The sequence below is a fragment of the Pipistrellus kuhlii genome, unplaced genomic scaffold, assembly GCF_014108245.1.
Source record: "Pipistrellus kuhlii isolate mPipKuh1 unplaced genomic scaffold, mPipKuh1.p scaffold_m20_p_34, whole genome shotgun sequence".
NCBI classification, from domain to species: Eukaryota; Metazoa; Chordata; class Mammalia; order Chiroptera; family Vespertilionidae; genus Pipistrellus; species Pipistrellus kuhlii.
The window spans coordinates 5,486,113-5,501,102 of NW_023425534.1; the positions used below are offsets into that span (position 1 = coordinate 5,486,113).

Consider the following 14,990-nt stretch of genomic DNA (forward strand, 5'->3'; position numbering starts at 1 on the left):
GGCTATTATTATTATTATTATTTATTATTATTATTATTATTTTTTTTTTAAAAAATATATATTTTATTGATTTCTTACAGAGAGGAAGAGAGAGGGACAGAGAGCCAGAAACATCGATGAGAGAGAGACATCAATCAGCTGCCTCCTGCATACCCCCCACTGGGGATGTGCCCGCAACCAAGGTACATGCCCTTGACTGGAATCGAACCCGGGACCTCTAAGTCCGAAGGCCAACCCTCTATCCACTAAGACAAACCGGTTTTGGCTATTATTATTATTATTTATTATTATTATTTTTTTTAATCCTCACTCGAGGATATTTTTCCCATTTATTTTTATTTGTTTATTTTTTCCATTTGTTCTTAAAGAGAAGGAGAGAGAGAGGGAAAGACAGAGAAATACCCACGTGTGAGAAACGATGGGTTGCCTTCTGCAGGCACCCTGACCAGGGCCCAGGCTGGGGAGGAGCCTGAGACCAGGTGCTTGCCCTGGACTGGAATGGAACCCCGGACCCTTTGGTCCACAGGCCGACACTCTACCCACTGAGCCATACTGGCCAGGGCGCGTGGTGAGTCTTTTCCCGGCTCCCCGCAGGCTGGGTCAGAGCTCCGGGCACCCGCTTGGGCAGGGTCACCCTGGGGCTTTCAGTTTCCCAGCACCAGCCCCGCCCACCTGCTTCCGGTCTGGGCTCCCCGCTGTAGGGGGAGGGAATTTGGATTGTGCAAAGGCTCAGCACAGAGTCTGGGAGCCGAAAGTGTCCTGTAGAGGTTAGAGGTCATTGCTATGGTGATTTGGAAGCAGAAACCCCCAAAAGGAGCCTGAAACCTAGCACCCCTGCCCCCCTCGCTGCCTGGCTTCTAATGGAGAATCCAGAGTCTCACACAGGCTGGCTTTTTCCATCGTGAAATGTGACACTTCCCGTCCCCAGGAGCCCCGGTGGACAACAAGAGGGCCTCCGACAGGAGGCCTCAGAGCTGGCAGCCCTGCCTGGACTCACCGGGCAGGAGCTCAGCCCTGGCGGGAGTTAGGGGGACCCCTTCCCCAAGGGTGAGAAGCGCCCCTCTGCCCTGCACCCCAGGGTCAGGGAGTGAGGCCTCCCCTCCACACCTGCCTATTGCAGCCACCCACCCCTCCTGCCCAGGTCCCTGCGCCCACCCGGTGGATCCCTGCCAGTCCCTGCCCGGCTGCCTGGCGCCAGCCCTCTGCCCCTCCGCTCAGCGGCTCTGCCAGCTCGGCCAGCCTGGGCGGGCCCCTTTGTTCTTCTCTTTTTGTAATCCTCACCTGAGGACATGTTTTTTAATTTATTTTATTGATTTATTTTTTTAAATTAATTTATTTTTGCGTATTTTTTTTCCATTAAGGTATTATATGTGTACATATCTTACCATTTCCCCTCCCTCCCATACATACCCTCCCTCCCCAGAGTTTTTCGTCCATTGGTTATGCTTATATGCATGCATACAAGTCCTTCGTTATTGATTTATTTTAAAATATATTTTTATTGATTTCAGAGAGGAAGGGAGGGAGAGATAAAAACATCACCGATGAGAGAGAATCATTGATGAGTTGCCTCCTGTTACGCTCCCAACTGGGATTAAGCCTGCAATCTGGGCATGTGCCCCGACTGGGAATTGAATGGTGACCTCCTGGTTCAGAGAGAGAGAGAGAGAGAGAGAGAGAGAGAGCGAGCGAGCGCCCAATAGGTTGTGTCTCATCTGGGGGTTGAACTATAACCTAGGTCTGTGCTTGATGGGGAACAGAGCCTGAGATCTTTCGGAGAATGGGGGGATGCTCAGCCACATGAGACACACCCTGAAATTCTTTGAGCCCGGCTCCTCCTGACTTCCTAGGATGGGATTGGGGTGCCTCACCCGCCTTTGCTGGCCTGGTCACACCGCTTAGGGTGTCTGTTCACCCAGAACAGTGTCAAGTCCCCGATCCCAGGGGAGAAAGGGCCTCCGGGTGGAACCAGGATGAGTGCTGCAAAGTGAGGCCCTGCCTCGGAGGGAGGAGAGAGGCCAGGGAAAATCTGGGAAGGCTTCGTGGAGGGGGCAGGGAAGAGGCATCACTGTCCCTGGCCCTGGGACCGGGAGGAAGGTGAGGGAAAGGGCAGAGAGGGGGTCCTGGCAGGAGGGATGTGCCCAGCCAGGTGTGAATTCTGGTTGGGGGAGGGCCCACTGGCTGCTGGCCGGGATGCGTGTCGTCAGACCGATCAGCAAGGGCCTTGAGTGCCAGAGTGATGCGTTTGCTGCTCATTCACCGTCACCCGTGACAGCTCTTAGCCTGTGCCAGCCTCCCAACCGGACTGTACAGGTCCGATCTCCTGGAGTTAGTCCAGAGGCCCTGAGAAGAAGGCATTGTTATTCATCCCTATTCTTTTTTTTATTTTTATTGCAAATCATTTTTTAAAAATTTATTTTTATTGCCGAAACCGGTTTGGCTCAATGGATAGAGCGTTGGCTTGGGGACTGGAAGGTCCCGGGTTCGATTCCGGTCAAGGGCATGTACCTTGGTTGCGGGCACATCCCCAGTAGGGGGTGTGCAAGAGGCAGCTGATCGATGACTCTCTCTCATCGATGATTCTAACTCTCTATCTCTCTCCTTTCCTCTCTGTACAAAATCAATAAAATATATTTTAAAAAATTTATTTTTATTTTTAAAATATATTTTACTGATTTTTCACAGAGAGGAAGGGAGAGGGATAGAGAGTTAGAAACATCGATGAGAGAGAAACATTGATCAGCTGCCTGCTGCACACCCCCCACCAGAGATGGGCCTGCAACCAAGGCACATGCCCTTGAGCGGAATTGAACCCGGGACCCCTCAGTCTGCAGACCGATTCTCTATCCACTGAGACAAACTGGTCTCAGCTATTAATCCCTATTCTACAAGGGAGAACCTGAAGGCAGAAAGGTCAGGGATTCGCCCAAGGTCACGTAGCTGGGAAGGAGCAGAGCTGGGATTCTGGACCAGAGCCCTCACTACTCCTCAGAGGATTCAGCATCCAAGTGTGGGTCTGGGAGGGACTTCCCCAGGGCTCCCAGAGATGCTTTCCGGGGAGTCCTTTCCCATGGGCTCCATTGTAGAGGGGAAGCTGCACTACTGAGCCTGGGAGAGGCCTGTTGCTAAAGAGGTAATACAGCCCTGGCCAGTGTGTTCAGTGGTTAGAGCATCCGCCACCCAAACACCAAAAGTTCCAGGTGAAGAGCACATATCTGGGTTGCAGGTTCAATCTCAGCTCCAGGTGCGCTCACGGGGGAGGCCACCAATCCATGTGTCTCTCACATCGATGTTTCTGTCTCTCCCCCTCCCTTCCAGTCTCTCTGAACATCCATGGGGAAAATATCCTCAGGTGAGGATTTTAACCAACAAACACAAAAAGGTAACACAGCTGCTCTGGTCAATGGCCAGGATTTCAAGTTGGTTTCCTCCATGCCTCGCTGACTCATTGGTTATGCTGTTGGGAGAATCCAAGGAGGAGTGAGACTCAGCTAGAAAGTCTGTAGGGGTTGATTAGCAATGTCTGCTCTGGGTGCGGTGTGGATGGTGGTGCTGCCTCTGGGCTGATGTCCCATGTGGGCCGGAGAGGACCTGCCAGAATTCAGCGTCTGGAGTGGATCCTTCCCTCCGCCCTGTGGCTGGCCCAGAGCCCCTAATGCCAGAGAGGCCGAAACCGGTTTGGCTCGGTGGATAGTTCATCGGCCTGTGGACTGAAGGGTCCCGGGTTCGATTCCGGTCAAGGGCATGTACCTTGGCTGCAGGCACATCCCCGGTGGGGGGTGTGCAGGAGGCAGCTGGTCGATGTCTCTCTCTCATCAATGTTTCTAGCTCTCTACCCCTCTCCCTTCCTCTCTGTAAAAAATCAATTAAAAATAAAAATAAAAAAATAAAGCCAGAAAGGCCCAGTCCCACAGTGCAAGATGCAGACACCTCTGCTCGGGACACTTCCTGTCGTGCTGGTCAGTGACGGGTGAAGGGAGCCCTGTAGGAGAGGCCGGAGACCCAGGTGACAGACATCTCAGCTCTGTCACTAACCAGCTGGGTGACCTTGGGCACAGCACACCCCTTCCTACCTGGGCCTTGGGCTCTTGTCTCTAATGGAAATGGGGACACGGCCTGTGGGATTTGACAAGAACAGTGATCTGCCCTTACCTGTCCCCTGCCCTCATCCTCCATCCCATTCACCACGCCCTTCTCTGTCCCCAGACAACCTCTTAGTTCTCACGGTGGCCACGAAGGAGACCGAGGGGTTCCGACGCTTCAAGCGCTCAGCCCAGTTCTTCAACTACAAGATCCAGGTACGGGGGCTCCCCAGGTGGGGCAGAGTCACTCGAGGAGGGGAGGGGGGAGTCCAGGAGCTGGGTGTCCACCTTCCCCAACCGACATGGAGCCACAGGGGGAACTTCTGGAAGCTTGAACATTGGAAGTGAGTTAGAAAAAGCAAGAGGGAGAAAGACATGAGCAAAACCCACGAGGGGCTGGAGGTGGAGAGTGTGGGGAGAGTGAGACGGAGAGGTGTGTGGGGGTGCTCAGTGTAGTGCGGCTGGGCTCTCGGGGAGCAGGGGAGTGGCTAGGTTAGCGGGCATAGCTTCCCCAGATGGTTTGGGGATGCCCACAGTCTGGATACCTTGCTGTGCAAACACGCCTCTGAAGAAACACGGGCTATGGCCAGTCCACGGAGTCATAGGGGTGTGTCCTCTGTGATTCTTTCAGTACAACACGTGAGATTGCAGAGAAGCTTCATGTATCACATACATGCATTGAAAATCACTTAAAACAACTTGGCTATGTTCAAAAACTCGATACATGGGTTCCTCACGAACTGAAAGAATCACAGTTAACGCAACGCATTAGCAGCTGCGATTTGCTAAAGAAATGTAATGAAAATGATCCATTTTTAAAACGACTGATAACTGGCGATGAAAAATGGGTTGTTTACAACAATATCAAGCGGAAAAGATCGTGGAGCAGGCCAGGTGAACCAACTCAAACAACATCAAAAGCTGATATTCATCAAAAGAAGGTTTTGTTATCAGTTTGGTGGGATTACAAAGGAATTGTCTACTTTGAACTCTTACCACCCAACCGAACGATCAATTCTGATGTCTACATTGAACAACTAACGAAATTAAACAATGCAGTTGAAGAAAAGCGGCCCAAATTGACAAATCGAAAAGGTGTTGTATTCCATCATGACAATGCAAGGCCACACACATCTTTGGTCACTCGGCAAAAATTAATGGAGCTTGGTTGGGATAGTGTTTTGCCACATCCACCATATAGTCCTGACCTTGCACCATCTGATTACTTTTTGTTTTGATCTTTACAAAACTCCTTGAATGGTAAAAATTTCAATAATGATGATGATGTCAAATCGTACCTGATTCAGTTTTTTGCTAATAAAAACCAGAAGTTTTTTGAACGTGGGATTATGATGCTGCCTGAAAGATGGCAAAAGGTCATTGATCAAAATGGGCAATACATTACAGAATAAAGTTATTTAGTTCCATGAAAAAATTGTCTTTGATTTTCTTTTTAAAATCCGCAATTACTTAGTTGCCGACCCAATAGCTGAGCGTGCTGAGTGCCTCCTTGTGTCGGGCACAATGGTAGGCACCAGGGATGATGGACAACACAAGCCACGTCTCTGCCTATCCCACTGGCAATCGAGCGGCATTAAGCCATAAAGGAAGCGTGTCCGCTCACAGGAATGAGATTTGAAGTAGGTTTATTGCTTCAGGCACAGCTGGATCTGGGGTTCAAGTACAGTAAAGTCTTTGTCTTCAGGCCCTGCTTGTTTTCATTTGCAGACATACTCTCCCTATGTGGTGGCAAGATGGCCACCGGCTTCTCAACCTCAGCGGAAAAGGCAGTCTTTCCTTAATTTTAATATTACAGTCCCAGGGAAGACTCTGATAGGCTCTTCTTGGTCACATGCTCACACCGTGGCTATGGGAGAAGGAGGGATGGGACGCAGACTGGTCACACAAGGTCGCTTGGCCATCTTTAATGGGCCTTTCTCCGCAGGCACTGGGCCTCGGGGAGGACTGGCCTGGAGAGAAGGCAACGTCAGCGGGCGGAGGGCTGAAGGTCCGGCTGCTGAAGAAAGCTCTGGAGAAGCATGCAGACAAGGAGAACCTGGTCATTCTCTTCACAGACAGGTCAGTGGCCAGGGGCCACCTGGACGGGTCCCTCGGCAGGGAGATGGAAGAAGATTTTTTTATTAAAAATTAAAAAAAAATAAATATATATATATATATATTGATTGATTGATTGATTTCAGAGAGGAAGGGAGAGGGAGAGAGATAGAAACATCAATGATGAGAGAGACTAGGTTGCCTCTTGCACACCCCACACTGGGGATCAATCCTGCAACTCGGGCACATGCCCTGACCAGGAATCAAACCGTGACCTCCTGGTTCTTAGGTCAATGCTCAACCTCTGAGCCACATCAGCCGGGCTAGAGGAATATATATATATATATTAAATATATTTTATTGATTTTTTACAGAGAGGAAGGGAGAGGGATAGAGAGTTAGAAACATCAATGAGAGAGAAACATCGACCAGCTGCCTCCTGCACACCCCCCACCAGGGATATGCCCGCAACCAATATACATGTCCTTGACCGGAATCGAACCTGGGACCTTTCAGTCTTCAGGCCGACGCTCTATCCACTGAACCAAACCGGCTTTGGCTAGAGGAATATTTTAAATTGAGGTTCTCCCAGGACATCTGAAATGGGAGATTGCTCTAGCTAAGCTTGCCTAAGTCTCAGGGAGTCTGTGTATCCCAGGAGAGACTCCGATCTTAGTTTAAAGATGGGTGGGTACCTGCCCGGGGGTGACGAGCCGCGCTCTGAGTGGGAGAAGGGCATGGGTTATGGGGACCATCTCTCTGTCCTGGGTGGGGGTGGAAACATGGCGGGCAGGGCCAGGGCCGGTAGAGCAGATCCGGTCCCTAGCCTGGGAGCAGGGGGTTGTAGAAGCCTCGATGCAGGTCCTGGGCCCTCTCCCCACTCCCGCTCACCTCTGCCCGTCTTCTCCTGGCTCCGCTGCAGCTACGACGTGGTGTTCGCCTCGGGGCCCCGGGAGCTCCTGAAGAAGTTCCGGCAGGCCCGGAGCCAGGTGGTCTTCTCCGCCGAGGAGCTCATCTACCCCGACCGCAGGCTGGAGGCCAAGTACCCAGCGGTGGCCGACGGCAAGAGGTTCCTGGGCTCCGGAGGTGAGGGGCTGTGAGGGCTGGGCAGGCCTCCGCGAGGTCCCTCGCTTGCTCCGTGTCCACAGGATGTCCCTCATGTCCCAGCCACAGGCTCTCCTGAGTAGAATTCCTGATTCTTTCTTTATTTTTATTGTTATTTTTAAAAATACTTTTTATTGATTTTTTACAGAGAGGAAGAGAGAGGGATAGAGAGTTAGAAACATTGATGAGAGAGAATCATTGATTAGCTGCCTCTTGCATACCTCCTACTGGGGATGTGCCTGCAACCAAGGTCCATGCCCTTGACCGGAATCGAACCTGGGACCTTTCAGTCTGCAGGCCGATGCTCTATCCACTGAGCCAAACCGGTTTTGGCTATTTTTATTATTTAAAAAAATATTTTTATTGATTTTAGGGAAGAAGGGAGAGGGAGAAAGAGAAACATCAGTGATGAGAATCATTGACTGCCTGCCTCCTGCACGCCCCCTACTGGGGATGGAGCCCGCAACCCAGGCGTGTGCCCTTGGTCAGAATCGAACCTGGGACCCTTCAGTCTGCAGGCCCATGCTCTATTCACTGAGCCAAATCAGCTAGAGGGAATTCCTGATTCTTTAATCCTTAAACTCCGCCCTCCCTCCCATCTTTTTTTTTTTTTTTTTTTTTTTTTTTTTTTTTTAATTTGATTTTTTACAGAGAGGAAGAGAGAGGAACAGAGAGCAAGAAACATTGATGAGAGAGAATAATCAATCAGCTGTCTCCTGCACATCCTGTACTGGGGATGTGCCCACAATCAAGGCACATGCCCTTGTCCAGAATCCAACCTGGGACCTTTCATTCTGCAGGCCGACGCTCTTTCCACTGAGCCAAACCGGTTTTGGCCCTCCCTCCCACCTTTTTAATCTCATTGACAGCCACCCATAGGCATAGGGCGAAACCTGCCTTCCCCCACCTCAGTCCTTTGGTGCATCACATGACTCCCATTTCTAAAGATCTCTTGCCCTGGCCAGGTGGCTCAGTTGGTTGAAGCCTGGTCCCATATACCAAAAGGTTGTAGGTTGGATTCCCAGTTGGGAGCATATGAGAGGCAAGCGATCAATGTTGTTGTTTTTTTCTCTCTCTCTCCCTCTCCACCCGCCCTCCATCCTCTTTCTCTAAAATCAATAAACATATCCTCTGGTGAGGATAAAAAAATACCTCCCGAATCTGCCCTCTGAGGTCCCCACCCATTGCCATTGCCTCACTGGGCTCCTGGCACCTATAAGTCTCCACACTGTTCTGCCAGCTCCGCCCTCCCACTTCCAGTCCATTCTCCGCCCAGCAGCCAGAGGCAAATCCACGCTCATCACTCAGCGGCTTCCCACTGCAGAGCATAAGATCCCTATTTTATTCTGGATTTCTCTGTCCAGCCACAGAAACCACTTCTTCCCACCGACCGAGAGAGTTGGCACAGTCCAGATGGCCTGGCCCTGGCCCTGGGGTACAGTGTCCCCTGGGGCAGGGCCCTCCCTGGCTGCCCACCTTCTTCCATTTCCCGCCTCCTTTCACCAGCCTTCCCCGGGGCCAGGGATCTGTGTGGGTTTTTCCCTTTAAACCCCCATGTGCTGTGTGACCTTGGCCCAGCCTCTGCCCTTCTATGGGCCACGTTTCCCAGGTAACTATGGGAAAGGGGCTCCAGCTTGTGCCCACCAGCTCTGCTCTCTAGGAACTCCTGGTGCAGTCCATTCATTCACCATCTGGGTGGTGCCCAGCACCTAAGCTGGTACAATTCAGTGGGCACCATTGATCTTCCGCTCTGGGCTCGGTGGGAACTGGCATTAAATGACACGAACTGCCAGGCTATGCCCAGCCTATAGACATCACCTCCTCTCAATCTAGGAGGACTTCTGAGAGGAGGCAGGGCTTGTGGATAAAGGAGTAGGAAACGGAGGAGAGCGGAGGCTGGGAAGAGGCCCCTCGTGTGGAGGCTGGAAGCTAAGTGTCTGTTTCTGTGTACCCTCATCCAGGCTTCATGGGTTATGCCCCCAGCCTCAGCAAGCTGGTGGCCGAATGGGAGGGCCAGGACGGTGACAGCGACCAGCTCTTTTACACCAAGGTCTTCTTGGACAAGGAGAAGAGGGTAAGAGTCAGCAGGTGGGGCTGGGGAGACCTGACCCCGGGCCAGGCTGCACTGGGAGCAGTCCCTGCAGGTCTTAAATCCCTGGCTTGGCCTTGACACCCCCATTTCTCCATTCATCGATTCACTCGTTTACTCAGCAGATCTTCATGGGGCGTCCACTGTGTGGGAGACACCGATGGAGCAGGGCCGGGAGATGGCAACAAACAAGAGGGTTGGGGTCTGTGCCCTCCTGGCCCCAAGTGGGGAGACAGGGATTTACAACCCATGTCAGTTGATGGTGATAGGGATGAAAAGATGACAGACTGAGCTGCCCACTGTGCTGGGGGGTTCCTGGGGGTCTGATGAGAGCCTGATGGGCCACTGCTGCGCCTGTCTTAAAGGGGCAGGGGTCACAGAGGGGAGCAGAGATACCAGAACCAGGCCAGTGCAGCCCCAGACCCAGCTAGGAGCCTCTGGGTAGTCAGGAAACTCAGGGTGCTCTTAAGTGTCAGGATTCCTGGATTCTGCTCTGCTTACTTCCCCATCCTCCATCCATGTTGTGCTGTGTGACCTAGGGTCATTCACTTCCCCTCTCTGGGCAAGTTTTTAATCATCCAACAGAATGATGAAATGGAGCAGCAAGATCTGTACAATGGAAACTATAAACTTTTTTTTTAAATAATATATTTTATTGATTTTTTACAGAGAGGAAGGGAGAGAGAGAGAGAGCTAGAAATGTCGATGAGAGAGAAACATCGACCATTTGCCTCCTGCACACTCCCTACCGGGGATGTGCCCGCAACCAATGTACATGCCGTTGACCGGAATCGAACCTGGGACCCTTCAGTCCGCAGACCGACGCTCTACCACTGAGCCAAACCAGTTTTGGCAGAAAACTATATATATTTATTTAATATATATTTAATAAAAATATATATTAAAAAATATATATTTTATTGATTTTTTACAGACAGGAAGGGAGAGAGAGAGCTAGAAACGTTGAGGAGAGAGAAACATCAATCAGCTGCCTCCTGCACACTCCCTACTGGGGATGTGCCCGCAACCAATGTATATGCCCTTGACCGGAATCGAACCTGGGACCTTTCAGTCCGCAGACTGATGCTCTATCCACTGAGCCAAACCGGTTTCACCTAGATGGTGTTATTATTAGGGTGCTTGTTGCAGTGGGACCCGCTGTTTCTTTAGATTCCTTCCAGTGCTGAGAGCCCCTGATTCTCTGGAAAGGGGGCCACTCAGCCAGCGGGGATCCCAGGGGCGTGGCCACTGGCCGGCCTTCCCAGGGCTCCCAGCTGGCCTGGTGCGGCTGGGCAAAGCGGACGTGGGGAGGAAGAGGCAGAGGTGGGAGGCAGGCTGCCCGCAGTCGGTGCCATGGAGCCCTGTCCTTGCCGGGGCGGTCCCTGATGCAGCCTGTCGCCCTGTCTCCCGCAGGAGCGGATCAACATCACCCTGGACCACCGCTGCCGCATCTTCCAGAACCTGGACGGAGCCCTGGGTGAGCAGCCCCCACAGGGAGGGGGTGGAGAGGAGAGGAGGATCCAGGCAGGGCCTGAGCCCAAGTTGGGGGGAGAAGGAGGGTTCCTCTCTGGGGATTGTGCTGGGAGGTCGCTGGCCTCATCCCCAGGGCCTCGGAGGCCACCTGGTGTCCTGGGGCAGAGCTGTATGTCCCTGCGGGTGGAGAGAGGAGGGTCACAGATCAGCTTACCGAATTCACCCAACACTGGGGCAGGTTAGCAGCCGGCGGCCTGGTAATGCACACAGCAGGTGCCCACCTGCCCCTGACCCCCCAGGGGCCAGGAGCTTGCACAGAGGGCTTTCCCTCCTTCCCCTGCCCTCCACCTCCCAGCTAAAGGCCCCCTGGCCCGGGGGCAGGGACTGACCTGGCAGGGAGTTGGAAAGTGAAGGCCAGTTGGTTCTTGAAACTACAAACGCCCTTGGGCTGACCCCAAACCCCTGGCTGGGGACGGCATTGCTTTGCCACTAGCTTGCTGGGTGACTTCGGGCCAGACACACATTCACACACCTCAGGCCTCAGTTTTCCCATCTTTATTTATTTTATTTTTAAAAAAATATATTTTATTGATTTTTCACAGAGAGGAAGAGAGAGGGATAGAAAGTTAGAAACATCGATGAGAGAGAAACATTGATCAGCCACCTCCTGCACACCCCCCCTCCCCCGCCACTGGGGATGTGCCCACAACCAAGGTACATGCCCTTGACGGGAATCGAACCCGGGACCCCTCAGTTTGCAGGCTGATGCTCTAACCACTGAGCCAAGTAGGTTTTGGCGGTTTCCCTATCTTTAAAAAAGAGAAGCTGGACCAGATCACTGATGGGTGAATTTATGGTGTAAACGGGCCCCTTGGAGAATCCAAGCAAAGCCATGGCCCTTGGCCAGGAAGGTGCGGGAACATCACACCCTTTTGCTGTGGCTTCTGGGAGTTCATGAGCCCAGGTTAACAAACTGGCCCAGGTCACCCCGTGGGGGGCCGGGAGCTCGCACAGAGGGGCTCCCCTCCCATGGTCACCCCCACAAAGCCCTCCCTCCCCAGCATTTCTCAGGCCTTGGAAGAGGCTGCTCTGGGTTTTATAGCTGTCCATCAAGACAGCTTCCTGTCTTACGTGCAGACGAAGAGGGTCCTCACGTGGGGATTAGGGCTCTCTCTACCAGGCAGCATCTGTCCCCTGACCCTCCCGGGCCTCCCTGTGTCGCTGGCATGTACTCAGGGCTGCCCTGCATGCCTGTCAGAGCGGGCACCTCCCAGACCCTGCCTGTGGGGCCTCTGCGCTGTGTGTGGAGCCGCAATATTTCAGTCTTCACCTCCTCCCGTCCCTGGCTCCCAGCTCTCCTCAGTAATCACAGTAACGAGCGTGGGTCTCTATGGATTCTGTGCTCACCCTGTGCCCTGCATGGCGCTAAGGGCTCACTGGACAGGCAGTCCTCCCACTCCTACCCCCATTTTACAGATGAGGAAACTGAGGCGCGGAGAGGTGAAATGCTAACGTACGGGCATCCCCTGCTCCCTGGGGGAGAGCTGGGGCTTGAGCCCCGCCTGCCAGCCCCGGAGTTTGGCCTCTGGGCCTGACGCTGGGTGGCGCTGTGGTTTCTCGTCCCCAGATGAGGTTGTGCTGAAGTTTGAAATGGGCCAGGTTCGAGCTCGGAACCTGGCCTACGACACCCTCCCAGTCCTGATTCATGGCAACGGACCCACCAAGGTAAGGGGGGGCCCCCCAGGTCCTGGGGAGCGGGGGCTTGGGGGGGGGACGGGCGGGGGTCAGCTTCTCCTCGGGGCCAGGGCCACCCACCGAGAGCTCGTAGGCCTGGCCCTCAGATCTGAGTTCAGCGTGGAGCCTCTTTCCTGCGGCGATGGTCGCTGATGCCCTGTCTCTCCTGCTGGACCGCAGGACACAAAGGAAGCTACTGCCCCACCCAGACCCAGACCCAGGCCCAGGCTCGGCGGCCCCAAGTCACCCACACTCCGTCACCCCGGGGCTGGCTCGCTTGTTCCTTTAAGAAATACTTATTGAACGTTTGCACCAGGGCCTGAGGCCTGTTCGGCCATGGACAGAACAGATGGGTCCCCATGCTCCTGGAGCTACGGATGGGCCCCTGGGGAACTGATCCCCTCTTCCCCCCCCTCCCCCGTTCACACCACAGTTCTCTGAGTGACAGGTCCTCACCCACCCCAATCAGAATCAATGGAAGGGAGAGGAAGGGGGATGTGTTAAAACGCAGAATTCCCGCCCCCGCTCACAAGCTGGCCAATGGGAATCTCGAAGGGGCGGGGCCTGGGAACCTGCATTTTACAAGCTCTCGGCCCATCCAGAAATGAAAAAGCACCAGGGCGCCAAGCCCTCCCTCAGCGGTGGTGACCGCCAGGGCATGAGCATGCTCTCTTCGAGGCCCACCCCAATAAGGTCCCGCTCCTGCTCCCTCCGGGTGGCAGCGGGCTGGGGCCCAGGAAGAGAGGCCTCTGTGGTTGCAGGTGGGGGTAGGGGGGGTGGGGGGGGAGACTGACCCCCGTCCCCCACAGCTGCAGCTGAACTACCTGGGCAACTACATCCCACGCTTCTGGACCTTCGAGACGGGCTGCGTTGTGTGTGACGAGGGCCTACGGAGCCTCAAGGCCATCGGGGTAAGGCCGCCGGGAGCCGGGGCGGGGGAGATGGGTGATTCTGGAAGAGACGCGTGTCTTTGGCAGGAGGCAGAGGGATTACCTCCCTGCCTGGTGTTCCGTCCTGCTCCTCACCGGGCACCTCCTCCCGGAAGCCTTCTCAGACTGCACATGGCTCCACGTTTCCCCCGATGCCCGTGCTCCAGTTTTTCTGCCTGGTCGTTCAGGCTCTCCTGCAGCCCCGTCCCCATCCCACACACCTTCTTCCTCACCTGTGGCCCCACATCAAACCCCAAGCTCCCCAACAGTCTGCCATCAGCGCGTCCTCGCACCCACCGAGTCAGGGCTCACGATCCTCCTGGTCCCCAGCAGGGGCCGCCTCCTGCCTCCCTGCCGGTCCCTGCCTCTGTCCACCTGCCCATCCTCCTCAGAGCTCCCTGCCCAGGCCCCTCGCCTGCTAGGGCCACAGGCCTCTGGCTCGGAGGTGGCTCGGTGGCTGGCCGTGGCTGGACTCTGCTGCCCCCTCTCCTCGCAGGACGAAGCTCTCCCCTCGGTCCTGGTGGGCGTGTTCATCGAGCAGCCCACGCCGTTCCTGTCCCTGTTCTTCAAGCGGCTCCTGCGCCTCCACTATCCCCAGAAACGGATGCGGCTTTTCATCCACAACCACGTGAGCAGAGGGGCTGGGCGGGGTTGCCGGGCGGCCCAGCACAGTGGTCGGCAAACTCATGAGCCAGCAGAGCCAGATATCAACAGTGCAATGATTGACATGTCTTCTGAGAGCCAATTAAAACAGAGAGGAAGGGAGAGGGATAGAGAGTTAGAAACATCGATGAGAGAGAAACATCGATCAGCTGCCTCCTACACACTCCCCATTGGGGATATGCCTGCAACCAAGGTACATGCCCTTGACTGGAATCGAGCCTGGGTCTGTTCAGTCCACAGGCTGACGCTCTATCCACTGAGCCAAACCGGTCAGGGCGAGAGAGAGAGCAAAATTTTTTATTTATTTATTTTTTAAAATTATATTTTATTGATTTTTCAGACAGGAAGGGAGAGGGACAGAGAGCTAGAAACATTGATGAGAGAGATACATCGACCAGCTGCCTCCTGCACACCCCCCACCAGGGATGTGCCCTCAATCAAGGTACATGCCCTTGACCGGAATCGAACCTGGGACCTTTCAGTCCACAGACCGACGCTCTATCTACTGAGCCAAACCAGTTTCGACGAGAGCAAAATTTTTTTAAACTTCTTCTAATGCCACTTCTTCAACATGAACTCCCCCAGGCCGTGGTAGTTTGTGGAAGAGCCACACTCAAGGGGCCAAAGAGCCACGTGTGGCTTGCGAGCCGCGGTTTGCCGACCACGGGCCCAGCGGAATCTATGATCTGGGTGTGAGGCCTGTGGGTGGGGGGTGCTGTCCTGGTGACAGAGGCTCTGAAGAGGCCTGTGGACCTGACCTGGTCAGGGGAGGATGGCCAGAGTGTGGGCAGGGAGGGCTTTCCAGGCAGAAGGTCTGGCCTGGCAAAGGCGTGCAGTTTAGGGAAGCAGGTGGCCAGGGAG

The 14,990-nt window shown here is 54.0% G+C and overlaps 1 protein-coding gene across 1 annotated transcript in view; it reads left to right on the forward strand.

The window, feature by feature from the left end:
• Nucleotides 1-14,990, forward strand: part of PLOD1 (procollagen-lysine,2-oxoglutarate 5-dioxygenase 1) — a 30,263-nt gene that overhangs the window by 3,807 nt on the left and 11,466 nt on the right. The window contains exons 2-9 of the mRNA XM_036461065.2: nucleotides 4,207-4,298; nucleotides 6,028-6,161; nucleotides 7,060-7,223; nucleotides 9,203-9,315; nucleotides 10,744-10,807; nucleotides 12,431-12,528; nucleotides 13,347-13,448; nucleotides 13,963-14,094. Of these exons, the coding sequence (XP_036316958.1) occupies nucleotides 4,207-4,298; nucleotides 6,028-6,161; nucleotides 7,060-7,223; nucleotides 9,203-9,315; nucleotides 10,744-10,807; nucleotides 12,431-12,528; nucleotides 13,347-13,448; nucleotides 13,963-14,094 (899 nt within the window). The remainder of the gene's footprint in view (nucleotides 1-4,206; nucleotides 4,299-6,027; nucleotides 6,162-7,059; nucleotides 7,224-9,202; nucleotides 9,316-10,743; nucleotides 10,808-12,430; nucleotides 12,529-13,346; nucleotides 13,449-13,962; nucleotides 14,095-14,990) is intronic.